At 33.4% G+C, this 16071-nt stretch overlaps 1 protein-coding gene and 1 pseudogene across 1 annotated transcript; both read left to right on the top strand.

Annotated features, from left to right (window-relative positions):
- Window positions 1–2417: 2417 nt before the first annotated feature.
- LOC145545686 (olfactory receptor 6C3-like) lies at window positions 2418–3346 on the top strand (annotated as a pseudogene).
- Window positions 3347–10080: 6734 nt separating this feature from the next.
- On the top strand, window positions 10081–11019 carry LOC145546930 (olfactory receptor 6C1-like). The gene has a single exon (XM_081595279.1). The coding sequence runs from the start codon at window positions 10081–10083 to the stop codon at window positions 11017–11019; it is 939 nt and encodes a 312-aa protein (XP_081451405.1).
- The last annotated feature ends 5052 nt before the right edge of the window (window positions 11020–16071 follow it).

Genomic DNA, 16071 nt, shown 5'->3' with positions numbered 1-16071 from the left:
CTTTCCCAGTGCCTCTCTTCCAGTAAATAATTCTCATGCAGACTTGCACCCCAGCAGTGATCTAGTTCTGCATTAGTGACTCTATTATTATTTTATTATATAAATTTGTTATTGTATTCTTTATGTTAAATACAGTTATTTCATTGAAATATATAAATGTATTTGATATAAAGTAGCTATTATATGGTATGTGTTATTTATATATTAATAATTATATAACAATGTATGGCATATTATTATCTGATTACATATAATTTTCACCATCAAAGTATTGGGAAAAAATAAAACAACAACAAAGGAAATAAGGAACAATAATTCACTGGCCAGAACCTGAAAGAAACAAAAGGTTTGTATTTTGTGATATTTCTCACTAGTATGTCAAAGACATGATAAAGACATGCAAAGGCCAAGATGAACAATAAGATGGACAAAATTGACACTGCAATTAAATATTGCTATCAATAGTGAGGACTCAGTTAACCTATGTAACAGCAGTTTTTAAAAACTGTGAGGACATTATGTGTATTATAATAGTTATTATATAACTTAGAAATAACCTTGTTTTGTGAAGCTACAAAAATAATAAAGTCTAAGGATAAGCAAAAAAATTGTATATGTAGAAAATTTTAATATATCAAGATTAAAAATAAAGTAGATTAAGAGTCTTATTTTGTAAGATTTCACATCTATTTTATTACTCATGAAATAAATAATTGTGATTAATGAAAGTGATCGTTTTGTAGACATCATCATTGAGGTCTTCTGTGGGATGAACATAACCATTCTCAAGGGAGGTCGCTATAGAGGAGAGTCAGGAGGTTACTGAGAACGCCAAGGGTGCCTTCCAGAAATTCCCCATGGTCCACAGCATAATAAAGATGTAGCCTGGACTTTGCTTTGTTCCTAGGAGATCAATACATGTCTTTCTTCATAGGTCAAAACAACTAGATTTGAGTATTTGGCTTTTAGTGCAACCAGAGGGACCCCAGATCCTAGTCCTGGAGACACCAGAATCTATACTTGTAAAACTAAATGTTGCCATATCCCTTACAACTCGTTCTGTAAATATTTCTCCCTTAAACTTCTAGACCAATGTTACTGAAGAGGATAGTATATTTCTACATCTTCTTAAGGTTTCTGAACATTTTTATTCTCATGAATCATCATAAAACAGAGAAAAAAAATAATCCAATTTGATTAGTGTGACATTCGATAGTGTCTAGCAGAGAAGCAATGATTTTCCATTCTTTTATTCATAGCAGAAGTATGAATATATGAAATAAGGAGAAGGGAGTTTTCACGATTTTTAGCAAACCAAATACACAGAAAGATATGTGCAGCAGAGCTGGGAATTAACAGAAGAGCTGTGAATGCATAGGAGAGGCTTTGCTATACATATCTGGAATATGCCTTTGAATCAGTCATCTCATGCAAATGAAAAATGTGGAGCAGAACTACAAGGGAATAAAACACTTTTTCATAAAGCTTAATAGCTAAGAGACAATGATATTCAAGCAGAAAATGCACTGGGCTACAATATGGGTAACAGAGCTGCTAAGATCTGAGGCAAGGAGTTACTTTTCAATTTGTGCTTCAGTGCAAAATGGAAAGTATATAAATACTGCATATCGTTTTAAGCTAAAACATAAAACTGTTTCTATATGTAAATTCCTAGAAAATCATAGTAGATGCCAAATATTAATCATTCAGTGGAATGATAAGACAAATCATTGAATAAGTGAATACGTCCCCTATTAAATGAAATAATTAGGTTATTTATTCTATTTATTGTAAATGCGTATGTAAAATATATGCAATGTTCTCATATCATGTTGATAATTACATTCATAAATACTAATAAAAAATTAGTAATTAAATTATTTCATCATTAAAAATTTATTTTATTTGCTAAGTAAGTCATTAATTTTTTATATCATAAAAGTATTGGGTTGTTATTTTAGTTTTTTAAGTTTCATTTTGATCTTGTGAAGGAAGTGAGATCATCCATTTCTGTTTTAGGTGGTAGTATCTTCTAATAAATACATGACAGAAAAAAAGAAAATCATATATTTTATAGGATTATTCCAACAAAACTACAATGATTTAATTGGACAAATCAAAAAAGCATTGATTTATTTCACTTATCATCTCTCTATAATGCAACTTATTACATGAAGATTTCCTTCATCTGCTAGATTTAGAATCAGAGAATTAATATGTAAAGCAGAATTCAAAATATGTTTTAAGTAATAATGCAAATAAGATAATCAAAATAAAATACCATTGACATGAATTATAGAGAATGTTTTAGAACTACATTAATGATGATGATATTGGTCACAGCGAATTATATCTTTCATCTTTTCCCTTTAATGTATATTTAAAAGAAGAAAAAATTCAGAAAAAAAGAGAGAGAAATGAACCATACAGTCATCACAGAGTTTGTCCTCCTAGGCCTTTCTGATGATCCTGACCTTCAGATTGTGATTTTCCCCTTTTTATTTATCACATACGTATTAAGTGTCCATGGAAACCTGACTACCACCACCCTAACCTGGATGGACTCCCATCTCCAGACACCCATGTATTTTCTTCCGCCGAAATTTCTCTTTCTCAGAAATCTCCTTTACTGCTGTGTGCATCCCTAGATTTCTGGGGGCAATTAGCACCAGGGACAAGACTATTTCTTACAACAATTGTGCAGCCCAACTATTTTTCTCTATTTTCATGGGGTGGGGGGTGACTGAATTTTACATTCTAATTGCCATTGTCGTATGTTGCCATCTGCAAGCCCCTGCATTACACAACCATCAAGAGCAGGAAACTCTGCAGCCTGCTTGTGCTCTGCGCATGGCTGGGCGGGTTTCTGACCATTTTCCTGCCCCTTATGCTTCTCCTCCAGCTGGATTACTGTGCTTCCAATGTCATTGATCACTTTTTGTGTGACTGTTTCCCCTTTTACAATTGTCTTGTTCAGATACATGGCTTCTAGAAGTAATGGGTTTTTACTTTGCTTTGGTTAGTTTGCTATTCACCTTGGCATTAATGATTTTGTCCTATACATACATTATCAGGGTATTTTGAGAATTCCATCTGCCAGTCAGAGAAAAAAGGCCTTCTCTACTCGTTCCTCTCACATGATTGTCATCTCCATCTCTGATAGAAGCTGTATATTCATATACACTAATCCCTCCCCAAAGAAAAGGCATCATTGACAAAAGGAGAAGATATTCTCAATACCTCTGTGGCCTCCATGCTGAACCCCTTCATCTACATCCTAAGAAACCAGCAAGTGAAAGAAGCCTTCAAAGACATGGTCTATAAAGCAGTCTTTTTCTGCCAATAATTTTTTTTTTTTTTGGTCAAAAAATAAAGAACACTTTAAAGAACAATTAGGTTAAATCCTGAAATTCCTAACCTCCTATTCATTAATAACTACCTTTGCTCTTTATAGCCTGTTAACCTGACACATGACATTTAATATATTTCCCAATCTGTTACTTTCATTCCCAAGCTAAGTTTTTCCAGCTCATTGCTTATCGACATTTCAAAATATATAAAGTTATTCCTCCTACAGAATTTTCGTAGACTGAAATTTATTTCTTTAAGACAAAGCGCTTTGTGAAAAGATCATTTTAATTCTGTTAATCAGTCCCTGAAAGGATGCTATGAAGTGCCACACTGTACTTCAAATGTAGAGTTTCAAAATGAGTGTGTTATTTCCTATGTATTTTCAAGGTGAACATTGATAGTTTCCTATGGTTTAAAGAAGCTATATATTCTGTGTGATAGAACACTAAATTCAGTCAAAGAGATAATATGTACTCGTGCATTGCACTTTTAAAGTAGAGGTTTTTATTTTGTGAAATTCAATATATATACTGAAGGTAAATATTGATCATGATATTATGTATTTTTATAGAATTTATATATGAATTCTATAAAAATACATAGTAAGTTATATTTATAATCAAATAATTTTTAAAAATGTATTATAACTAAAACACTGCCACTTTCTAGAACTTAATACTCATGTCTATGACAATTACTTTGAATTCTTTGTCAAGTGTTCATAAACCTACATTTATATAGGGTCTATTTTTTGAGATTCATTTTATTTGCATCATTTTCTCTTCTTTATGTCCCTTGTAAATTGACATTGTTATGTACACATTTGTAAAACAGCCACATCTCCCAGACTTTTAAACCTGCATTTGTTAAGGGGAAACCATCACTACTCAGTCCACCTAGAGACACTGGGGGCCTCTCCAATCTTTTCTGAGGATGTCTATCCTCAGATTTGTGTTTGGAGATTCCTCAGCAAGCTGAGTAAAGGTGGGTTCATATCTATTTTGATTCTATTGTATCCACAGTGTTCCTATAGTATCTAAGACAGCAGGTTCTCAATGTTTGTTGAATGAATAACAGTGATTGAGTCAACAGATGTGGAGTTTTTTTGGTCATTTCTAAAATTAGATTAAAGGAATCTGAATTGTAAATTTTTGCAGATTTCCTAGGTTTTATGCTTTCATTAATTACCAGAACCAATCAAATGAAAAGAGGCCTCTGGGTAGTACATACTTCTCAACAATTAGCACCATTATTAAGGGAAAATGACCTGTGAAAATTCTTGGAACATATTGAAGACTTTAAAATTTATTTAATCTAACTTTTCCCATGCCTTCTATGGGAATTCACTGAGCATGATACTGTATCTCATTCTTCTTTTCATTGTTCTCTATTTAATCTTTTGAATAATTTATTTTATACTTAATAGCTTAGTGAGCCACTTTATGGGGACATTTTATTACACAAGAAAGGAAATGTAGTGTTTACATATAAGATTCATTCATCCCAATATTTCAGTCAGCAAGGTCAAGAAATGTCTATACTTTAGGGAAATCCTGATTTACCAAATTCAGAAAACCTCTTCCAAAAATTTTGCAAATATTCCATATGTTTCTGCTCTACTTCTCATGCTTTTCTATCTCTATGGACATTGTCCACCAAGTTTACTAATTCAATATTGGTACAAATATTGATAACATATGTATAATCCTTTGAGTATTTTCCTCTTGGCTCTGTTGGCACATTTGATTCACTGGAGTACTTCCCATGAGCCATGGGCATATGTTGTGATAAAACTACATGTGGCTTATGCAGGTTAAAAATCCATATAAAAATCATGTCCATAAAGAACCACAGTAATGACATCTTGATACCCTTCACCATTTTTGCTCCCATGGCTACAAAGCAAAATGCATCAAAGAAAAATAGCTGTAGAAAGAAGATAATTGCAAATGTGTTGAGACAGAGTATTTTTACAAATGCTAAATATCTTAACCTAAACTTGAAATAGTTACCAGTATTTTTTAATATTTTCTGCCACTTAATGTGATGCATTTGTAGAAATAGAGGTAAGATTGTAAAGTAAAAGCCAATGAAAACTTTCCTTTCCTTAGCACTGATTTATTAATTCTTAGCTTAGCATTTCATCAGGTGAAATAAATAATGAATAATTTGGGTTGCTATTCCTTCCTGTATATGTCAAAGATTCTGAAGAATGAGTCTGTTTATGTTTCCTGTTTGTCATACTAATTTATTAATTTTCAGAAAATTACTCTGAGTTTGGTCCTGCTAATTGAATATATGCCTGATAAGTAACACATGCTTCAGTTTCAGGAGGAAAGGGTATAGAATTCCAATTTGACCTTTAACTAGCTGTATGCTTTTTTATAATAATTAATCTCTCATTGTCAGTTTTTTCAAAGGTAACATAAGGTTATTGCAATGAATCAATGAGATCAAAAGTACATAAACCTTAGCACTGTCTCTCAAATAAGTTTCCTCCAAAGTGGTTGCTATTATCTTATAGTGGGACCATCTTCCTCAAATGTAATAATTTATTTTATTTGTAGGACTAATAAAGAGAACAGTATTTACTGTGTGGGAATACATGCTTTAAAATTTTATATAATTTAATTTTACTTTTAATTAAGTTAGCCATCACAATTATTCTATGAAATATTATCCTCATTTTCACAGTGGGGAAAAGAAAAACTTATAACTCAGAGAGAGTTGTATTTTTAATCCAGATCTCTTGGAATGCAAATCCCCAATAATCCCACACAAAATAATTAAAATTAAGACCTGATGCTATATTTTTATAAGAATTTCTTTTCCTTTTTAGGTTAAAAATTATCTTCAAATATAGATACTAGTTAACAAATAGACATTTAGGAGAAATAGAATATCTCTATGGAAACCCACAGATTCTAAGAGTGATTTAGGTGATTACATTTTTTTCCTTCATTATTCCTAATCATATGGGTTTTTGTGTTGATCTGACTAATTTGATTTGACTCCCCTTTTCCATTAAGAAAAAGTAAGTTGCCTTTTTTCAGAGGAGTCAGAGAAACAGAATTCTGAACTAACTGAAAATAATCTAAATTGACTCTTCTTATGAATTTTTTTTAATACAGTCATGATGAAGTTCTTACATGGTATTAGATGTCAGCAAGCACAGTCAGCAGTGGAACAAATCATTCTAGAAAAAAATTAGGGTTGTTATAAATCCAAACTATTACCCAAGATATAAAATTTAACCAATATTCTGTTCTCTTCTATGACAAATTATCCTAATTTATAAACCTAACACCAAGAAAAAGATCCTTAATTGATAGGGAAAGACAGATAATTGTAATAATGCTACAGCTTCCCACGTGGCTCAGTGATAAAGAACCCACCTGCCGGTGCAGGAGATTCAAGAGACCCATACTGGGGTTGGAAAGATCCCCTGGAGGAGGAAATGGCAACTCACACCAGTATTCTTGCCTGGAAAATCCCATGGACAAAGGGGCCTGGTGGGCTACAGTTCATAGGGTTGCAAAGAGTTGGACATGACTGAGCACGTATGCACTTTTATTAATACTGATGGTGCAAACTCTCTTGAGTTTATATTTGTTCATAGCATTACTTATGACTTCTTAGGAGTCTTAAAGTTAGGAATAGTAAAATCAGTACATAAAGAGAATGTGAGAAGCTAATTTTTGTTTCCAATTATATTGTGGAATTTATGGAACTTCCCACCCATGTCTCACAATTTAGATAAAATAAGGAAAACAATCTTTCAATCCTTAATAGAAGTTTACATATTGTTGCTTTTTCTAATTGTAGCATTCAGGGAATGCTGGTGATCTTTTCTCAAAGAAGCCATACTTACAATTTACTCTGGAATAGCAGATGTGTCCTGAAAATAATTTCCAGTTATTTTATTTAACCCCAAATTTTATTTAACTCAATGGCAAACATTTGCTTATTATATAGGTTGATTTTCGTTTTCAAAGATCCACAAGCCTAATTTGAGCTATCCAAGACACTAGAATTCATTAAAAAGAAAGAGACAGAAAGGAAAATGAAGCTTTCTATCCTAAGTTTCCTGGGACTAGAAAAAACGTGAATGAGCCATTAGTAAGGAAAGTATGAAATGATGACTTAGAGACTTGGATATATTCTTCATTACATTACCAAAAACATCCCAGGAATGGTTGACACCTCACATCTCAGAAATGATTTACAGATTAGTCATAAATAGCTGTTAATTGCAGAGGATTATTCATTGAGAACAATGACTTTTAAATTTTAAATATCTATCAAAACTTGAGTTGCCATAAATTTGCCTGCAGAAATTATCCTTGTAAGGCTTGCTTTTCTTATAAGTGCTCTTAAACTTTTTTATCTAGTCATTGAGGATTAGCAAAAGGATAGGTTCATTTTAATGTGAACATCACATTTTTTCCCAGTGAACTGGCCACCATTGACCTCAGTTGGAATTTTCCCTAAATCAACACCAGCTCTAATTTTTGCTATACAGAGGAGTAAATGAAAAGAGAGCTCAGGTTTGTAGAGAAAAAAATTGTGAAAATTTTTGCAATGTTATGATAAATTACATGCTACAAATAAACAAACCCACACCTTGAAATTAAGTATTCTATTGCAAAAATTTCTCTCCTGACACTAGGATGTAAAAGCTACAAGTCAATGAGAATTCACAAAATGAATGATATTGAAATTTGTTATTGTTGTTGTTATTCAGTCACTAAGTTGTGTTCAACTTTTTGCCACCCCATTGACTGCAGCATGTTAGGTTTCCCTGTCCTTCACTATTTCCTAGAGATTGCTCAGATTCATGTCCATTGAGTCAGCATAAGGGTATTTTCCAATGAGTTGGCTCTTCACATTAGGTGGCCAAAGTATTGCAGCTTCATTCACCAACAGTCACTCCGTTGAATATTCATGGTTGATTGCCTTTAGGATTGACTGGTTTGATCTCCTTGCAGTCCAAGGGACTCTCAAGAGTCTTCTCCAGCACCATCATTTGAAAGCATCAGTTCTTGGGTGCTCAGACTTCCTTATGGTCCAACCCTCACATTCATACATGACTACCAAAAAAACTATAGCTTTGACTGTATGGATCTTTTTGTAAAGTTATGTCTCTGCTTTTAAATATGTTGTCTAGGATTGTCATAGCTTTTCTTCCCAGGAACAAGCATCTTTTGATTTCACGGCTGCAGTCATTGTCCTTAGGGATTTTGGAGCCCAAGAAAGAAAATGTCACTGCTTCCACTTTTTCTACTCTCTTCTTTCACCCTCATCAAGAGGCTCTTTAATTCCTCTTCACTTTCTGCCATTAGAGTGGTATCATATGCATATTTGAGGTTGTTGATATCTTCCCGGGAAATCTTGATTCCAGTTTGTGCATCATCCAGCCTGGTATTTCGCATGATGTACTCTGCATAGAAGTGAAATAAGCAGGGTAACAAAATACAGCCTTGATGTATTCCTTTCCCAATTTGGAACCAGTCTGTTGTTCCATGTCTGGTTCTAACTGTTGCCTCTTGACCTGCATACAGGTTTCTCAGGAGACAGGTAAGGTGGTCTGGTATTCCCATCTCTTTAAGAATTTTCCACAGTTTGTTGTGATCCATGCAGTCAAAGACTTTACCATAGTCAATGAGGCAGATATTGAAATAAACTGGTTCAATGATTTCTGCTACTGTTAGTTATGATGACAAAATAAAGACTTTATTGCACTTTCATGGATTATACTAGTAGACTGACAAAACAGAACTTCTATTAAGGGAATATTAATGTAGATAAAAATATAATATAAAACTCAGAATATACATATATAGAGAGAGAGAATGCTAATAATAGATAGGAGAGATTTGGAAGAAAAATAGTGTTCTCCTGAAGGTAATGTTTTATTTTAGATATTGACACACTTTGGTTTCCTTAGCTCATGACACAGATCCAATAAACTTAATGTCCACTCTGCCTCCTTTCTACTCTTGACTATCTAATATCTGAGAAGACCACCAAAACAGATACATGACCTGGATTCCTTTATTCCATTATCTGGGGCTTCAGATGAGTAGGAGGTTGAGAAGATGAGTGTGTCTGACTCAAAACTTAGAAATCTGTCAGGTAGCTAAAGATTTATCTTCAGTGATTTTCCTTTTGGAAACATATGCACTGAATGGCCTTTTTCCTGACACATTTGGCTCTTCTATATTACACTAGGAAACAATCATTATATGAGAAACTAGGTGACAGACATTAGGATAGGATGATTTTACTGAGATTGAAGAAAAGACAAAGAGTATCCCAATAAGAGGGGTTCCTGTAGAGATTCTTTTTAAGAGTCAACAGGTAGCATTTCTCTTCCTGTATTTCCTAGGTTTGAGAAAAACATCGATTATAATCCCTGCTTTTCCTGTGAAGGATATGTTGTATGTATAAGATTTTTAAAAATATTTTTAGCCTAATGCCAATTTGTAAACTAGGGATTTTATAAAGTAACAGTCTATGTGAAACACAAATCTGACATGTAGTAAAAACTTACTTCAAAACAAGTTATCTATTTCATTAACTTTTAAACAATCTCCGGAATTTTGTTAGCAGGGCATAGTAGGTTTAATTCCAGAGACAAATCCCAGTGCTATACATGGATAATCCCCTTTTCTATATCTTCTCTTTGTGTTTTCTCCTGAAGGTTACTCAAAAGAAGAAGAAGAAGAAATGAGAAACTACACAGAAATAAGAGAGTTTATCCTCCTGGGACTGTCAGATGACCCACAACTTCAGGTTGTGACCTTTGTCTTTCTGCTCATCACCTACATGCTCAGCGTCACTGGGAACCTGACCATTATCACCCTGACCCTGCTGGACGCCCACCTCCAGACCCCCATGTATTTCTTCCTCAGAAGTTTCTCCTTATTAGAAGTTTCATTCACAACTGTCAGTATACCCAAGTTCTTGGCCACCATTATTACGGGAGATAAAACCATCTCTTTTAATGATTGTATGGCTCAGTTATTTTTTTTCATTTTCTTGGGAGTCACTGAGTTTTATCTTCTGGCTGCCATGTCCTATGACCGTTACATTGCCATCTGCAAACCCCTGCATTACATGACCATCATGAATCACAGAGTCTGCACACTGCTTGTCTTGGCCTCTTGGCTGGCTTCATTCTTAATCATATTCCCATTAGTAATGCTCTTCCTACAGCTTGATTACTGTAAGTCCAATGTTATTGACCATTTTAGTTGTGATTATTTCCCCTTATTATACCTTTCTTGTTCAGACACCAAATTTCTAGAGATAGTAGGGTTTTCCTGTGCTGTGTTTATTCTATTGTTCACTTTGGCATTAATAATTCTGTCCTACACATATATCATCAGAACAATTTTGAGGATCCCTTCTACCACTCAGAGGACAAAGGCCTTTTCCACGTGTTCTTCCCACATGATTGTCATCTCCATCTCTTATGGCAGCTGCATTTTCATGTATGTGAATCCATCAGCAAAGAACAGGGTGTCTTTGAGCAAGGGGGTGGCTGTGCTAAACACCTCCATAGCTCCCATGCTGAACCCCTTTATCTATACCCTAAGGAACCAGCAAGTCAAGCGAGCCTTCATGGACATGTCAAGGAGGACTGTATTTTTCTCAAGCAAATGAAAGTATAAAAGTCCTGTTTTATGAATTAGACACATATGAATGAAAAGCAATTAAATGAAAATCCCCGAATTTCAAAATCTATTAATATCCACACAGCCTTCCTAGATTCATTTTTCATCATTCATATTTTTATTGCCAGCACTTTATCAAGGATATTTGCATATGTATATTTCTTTTTGCCATTCAAATTTGAATTCTTCATATATATATATATACACACACACACACATATATATGCTTATACATATGTATACAGTTTTTTTCCATTCAATTTGCAGTCCTTCTCTCATGTACTTTTCTTCCTTTAGGACTGGTTTTCCAGTCTGTAACTATGGGAGTGACTTTATTTCCTTCTTTGAAACATTTTTAATTTCATTATTTCTCACTAATTTTTAGAAAATTAAAGTCAGAAAAGGCAGAGCAGGTGAACACAAGAGAGAATAGTGTTTTTCGATTTCACCAGAAATCACTCTTTCTAGAAATTAATTGAATATTAAATCATATCTAACCTTATTTTTGATTTACTGCACAAAGACTATAAACATATTCTTACAGTCTTATTAGAATCTTGCACATACTCTCCTTTTCATACTGTGGCCTACTTTGTAACTATGTGAAAAACAGTATAACCAAAAGAAAAATGTAATTACATTTTCTTGAGAAATCAAAAAACTTTTCCCATTATCGAGTTTAACATTTTCTGTGCTGTTGTTCAGTCCCTCAGTCTTCTCCAACTCTTTGCAACCCCATGGACTGCAGACTCCCTGGTCGCAGAAGCCTGCAGCCAGGCTTCCCTGTTACTTACTATCTCCTGGAATTTGTTCAAACTCAGGTCCATTGAGTCTATGATGCCATTCAAACATCACTATATTATTCTTCAATTCAAAAAACTGTTATAATGAATAGTTGCTTAGGGAAAATTATGATACAGACCCTGCTTTGGGGGAATGCCAATATTAACATATATATGATAACAATTCTTTTAAAAAGCCTGAAGAAACTGGCAACTTAAAAAACTTGAGAGCTGCGTGTTAAGTTTTTAGGTGGGCAATATGAGCAACCCAGGAGACACGTGCCTCAAATAACTCTGAGAAACCTGAGAAACTGTTGCAAAGAAGTACAGGGGAAGGATGGTATATATGTGATTTTGATAAATGGGGATTATATACAATTAAGTACATATTTATTTTAGAATTTCTGCTGGTCTTGTGAAGCTTCTGCCAGTCATGAGAAACAATTTGCACCATGAAGAATTTTAGTACTTTTCTAGATATGAGAAGATACAAGAATTGGGCTCATAAAATCAGCTCCTGAGTGTATGTAACTATCTGAAGACCTGTCCTGGCAGTTTTCCTGGAGCAGAGAGTGCCTCATTTCTTCTCTCTACCCTCACTCCTTCAGGGGGTGAAGGTCAGCAGTTGCAGCAGCACATGATTTAATCCTTGTAGAGGTTACATGGCAAGTACCCATGCCAATTGCCAATTTGTAGTTGCTGGATACCAAATATGACTACATTTGCTACGGTCTGTTGCATATTTAAATAAATGCTTGATGTTAAGCTGGTCTTTTGATAATCAATAACTAAGAGGTTTCTTTTTTATAACTTTCTCATATTTGTGGCTATTCTGAGATAATAGCTTATACATACAATTCTTTTAATTGCCTTTTTTTTTTTCTTTTATGGTTTATTACATGGACTCTGACCTCAGTTTTTTTTTTTTTCTTTTACTTTACAATATTGCAGTAGTTTTTGCCATACATTGACATGAATCAGCCATGGGTCCACACGTGCTCCCCATCCTGGACCCCCCTCCCACCTCCCTCCCCATCCCATCCCTCTGGGTCATCCCATTGCCCCAGCCCCGAGCATTTGTCTCATGCATCGAACATGGACTGGTGTTCTGTTTAACATATGATAATATACATGTTTCAGTGCTATTTTCCCAGAACGTCCCTCCCTCACCTTCTCCCTCAGAGTCCATAAGACTGTTCAATGCATCTGTGTCTCTTATTCTGTCTCGCACATAGGGTTATCGTTACCATCTTTCAAATTCCATATATATGCATTAGTATACTGTATTGGTGTTTTTCTTTCTGGCTTACTTCACTCTGTATTATGGGCTCCAGTTTCATCCATCTCAATAGAACCGATTCAAATGTATTTTTTTTAATTAATTGCCTTTTTAAGTTATATGCCTAATCGGTAGTAGAGAAACTAACAGTAGCAAAGTTTTATTATATACAAATTTAGATTTTCTTGTTAAAAATGCTTATTTTAAGCATTAGAGTATGACATCATATGGAAAATGTACTGATTAGAATTTATATGAACAATTGTACAAGATCATGCAATTCTGGCCCTGAACATTTTTTTTTTCTGTTTTCTATGAAGTCAAAAACTGAAATAATAATGGAGAGTGCTCAAACTCCTCCTACATTTTTAAATCATTATTATAGAAACACTATAATCATAATTCATTGAACTAAGTTGTGATATTCATGTACTATACTCAGTTGAGAGTCTTAGATACTTCATTTGCTGAAACACAAAGAATATAACTTATAAACCATACTGAGGAGATTTCCACACTGTAGGGAAGACATACAGCTACTTTTTCCTCCCCTCATGCTGGACATTTATAATTTCTAAGCTTAATTGGAAACATGAAAATACTGAAGTTAGACTTGATTGATAATTGTGACTTCTTAATGACTCAAAAAAATATACCATAGATTGTAGATAGCTGTAGTTCTGGTAATTAAAAGAACTGTAAAATTATTGCAAAAGATATGAGAGAGTTTATGTTGATATTAGCAGATAATACAGCTCTCTACATAACTCTATGCAAATTCCTTAGTGGTTATTATAAATGTTTGCAATCTGAGCATTTTGATAATCAATATCACAAGTCGACATAGTTTTTCTATAAAAGGGTCATATATTAATAATTTAGAATTTGTAGACCATAAGTCCTTGAGGTAACTAACTCTCCCCCTCTGTAGTGTGGAAGCAGCTATGAACAACATGTAAATGAAAGGGCTAAGGCATGTCTAATAAAGCTTTTAATAAAAATAGTTCATGAGCCAAAATTGCCCAGTGGGCTATAGATAGTCCATCCACTTGCTGTTTTAAAATTTCCCATAAACTTTGACCAATTGGGCGACAATCTTATAAAATATTTCCAGAGAAAAAGATAAGAGAAATATTTCTGCAAGAGAATGACAATTACAGGTACCTCATAAACTTGTCAGCAGGATTCAAAGAGGTAATATGAAGAAAACAATTAGAATAGATCTGGACTATAGTAATTGTTGAAAAAAATTATTTCTGCCCTCCTCTTTCTTTTCCTCCTCATTATTATCAGAAGTACTATTAATGTATAAAGAATTTGTATATATGAGTTTCTAATCTTTTTTTAAGCCCAGTAAACATTGTAATGTTCTGCGACATTTTAGTGATTATTTACATAGTCTTTTACATGCTTTAAAGACTTTATAGTGTAGAATAATTTTCTATAGTGATCTTAAAATACTTTGCATATTCTCATCCTTGAGTACCATAAAACTACATTTCTTTTTTTAAATTTCATAGCATATATACTTTATTGAAGTATGGTTGACTTACAGTGTTTCAGGTGCATAGCCAGGTAATTCAGTTACACACATGCACATATATTATTTTTCAAATTATTTTCCATTATAGATTATCATGATATTGTCTATAGTTCCCTGTGTGATACAGTGAAACTTTGTTGCTTATTGTATATCTATTTTTATAATTAGAAATATAGCATTCTATTAATACTAAGTCAAACAAGTTGAGCCAAAATGTCAAATTTTTTTTTAGGAAAAAAATCATAAATTTTCTAAGATATACATATAGACTACACATACTATTTATATATATGTATATGAAAACTGTTCTACTATTCTTGATAAAACTGTTCTACTATGCTTGATATGTTCTACTAAGGCTTGAGAAAGGACATCAAAAAAGAAGTAGAAGAGATGGAGAAATCTGAAAACAAAACTAAATGAGATGGGAGCACTGAATATGAAATACAAAAAGTGAAACCAACTAGATAAAAGTAAAAGATCATCCTATGGTCCAGTTCTTTTTAAACATAGCTGCTCCTTAGAAACATATATGGAGCTTTGGAGAAAAAAAGCAATACCTGGGCATTTGTAGTTTTCAAAAAATCCCAAGATAATTCAGATATGCATCTTGATTTTAAAATGTGATTATAGGTTTTCCTATTAAATGTTAGTGTTGATGATATAGAATTCTATTGTTGACCAATCATGATACAATGATATTAAGTGAGTAATAGTTACATAATCACAATTGTAAAAGATGTTTATCAGTTTTCACAATCATTAGCCAGATAAAAAAATAAAAGATCACTGAAATTGCAAGCTATAACGGGAACATGATTAACCTAATAATATAAAATAATTACATACAGTTTGGGAAGTTAAGAAGAGTGATATAGTAATTGAAAGTACATACATGCACATGTTTTCATCCACCCAGTCAGTCTATGTCTTTTGGTTGGTGCATCTGACTCATTTACATTTAAGGTAATTATCAATATGTATCATCTTATTATCATTTTCTTAATTGTTTGGGGTTTATTTTTTGTAGGTCTTTTCCTTTTCTTGTTTCCTGCCTAGAGAAGTTCCTTTAGCATTTATTGTAAAACTGGTTTGGTGGTGCTGAATTCTCTCAATTTTTGCTTATCTGGAAAGCTTTTGATTTCTCCATCAAATCTGAATGAGAGGCTTGCTGGGTAGAGTATTCTTGGTTGTAGGTTCTTCCGTTTCATCACTTTAAATATATCGTGCCATTCCCTTCTGGCTTGTAGAGTTTCTGTTAAAAAGTCAGCAGATAACCTGATGGAAGTTCCCTTGTACATTATTTTTCCCTTGTTACTTTTAATATTTAATAAAGTTCTTATATAACTTAGAATTATGAAAGAACCTTGTTTCTTGAAGCTCCAACAATGATGAAGTCTAAGGATAAGCAATGAAGTGTATATGTAGAAAATTTTA

This window comes from Giraffa tippelskirchi, chromosome 4 (assembly GCF_054371585.1).
Source record: "Giraffa tippelskirchi isolate mGirTip1 chromosome 4, T2T-mGirTip1v1.2.pri, whole genome shotgun sequence".
Taxonomy (NCBI): Eukaryota; Metazoa; Chordata; class Mammalia; order Artiodactyla; family Giraffidae; genus Giraffa; species Giraffa tippelskirchi.
Note: the sequence above shows the minus strand (reverse complement) of the source record. Positions and strands in the feature narration are given on the sequence as shown.

Coding starts and splice junctions, on each gene's coding strand:
- LOC145546930 (XM_081595279.1), top strand. CDS start 10,081: ATGAGAAACTACACAGAAATAAGAGAGTTTATCCTCCTGGGACTGTCA.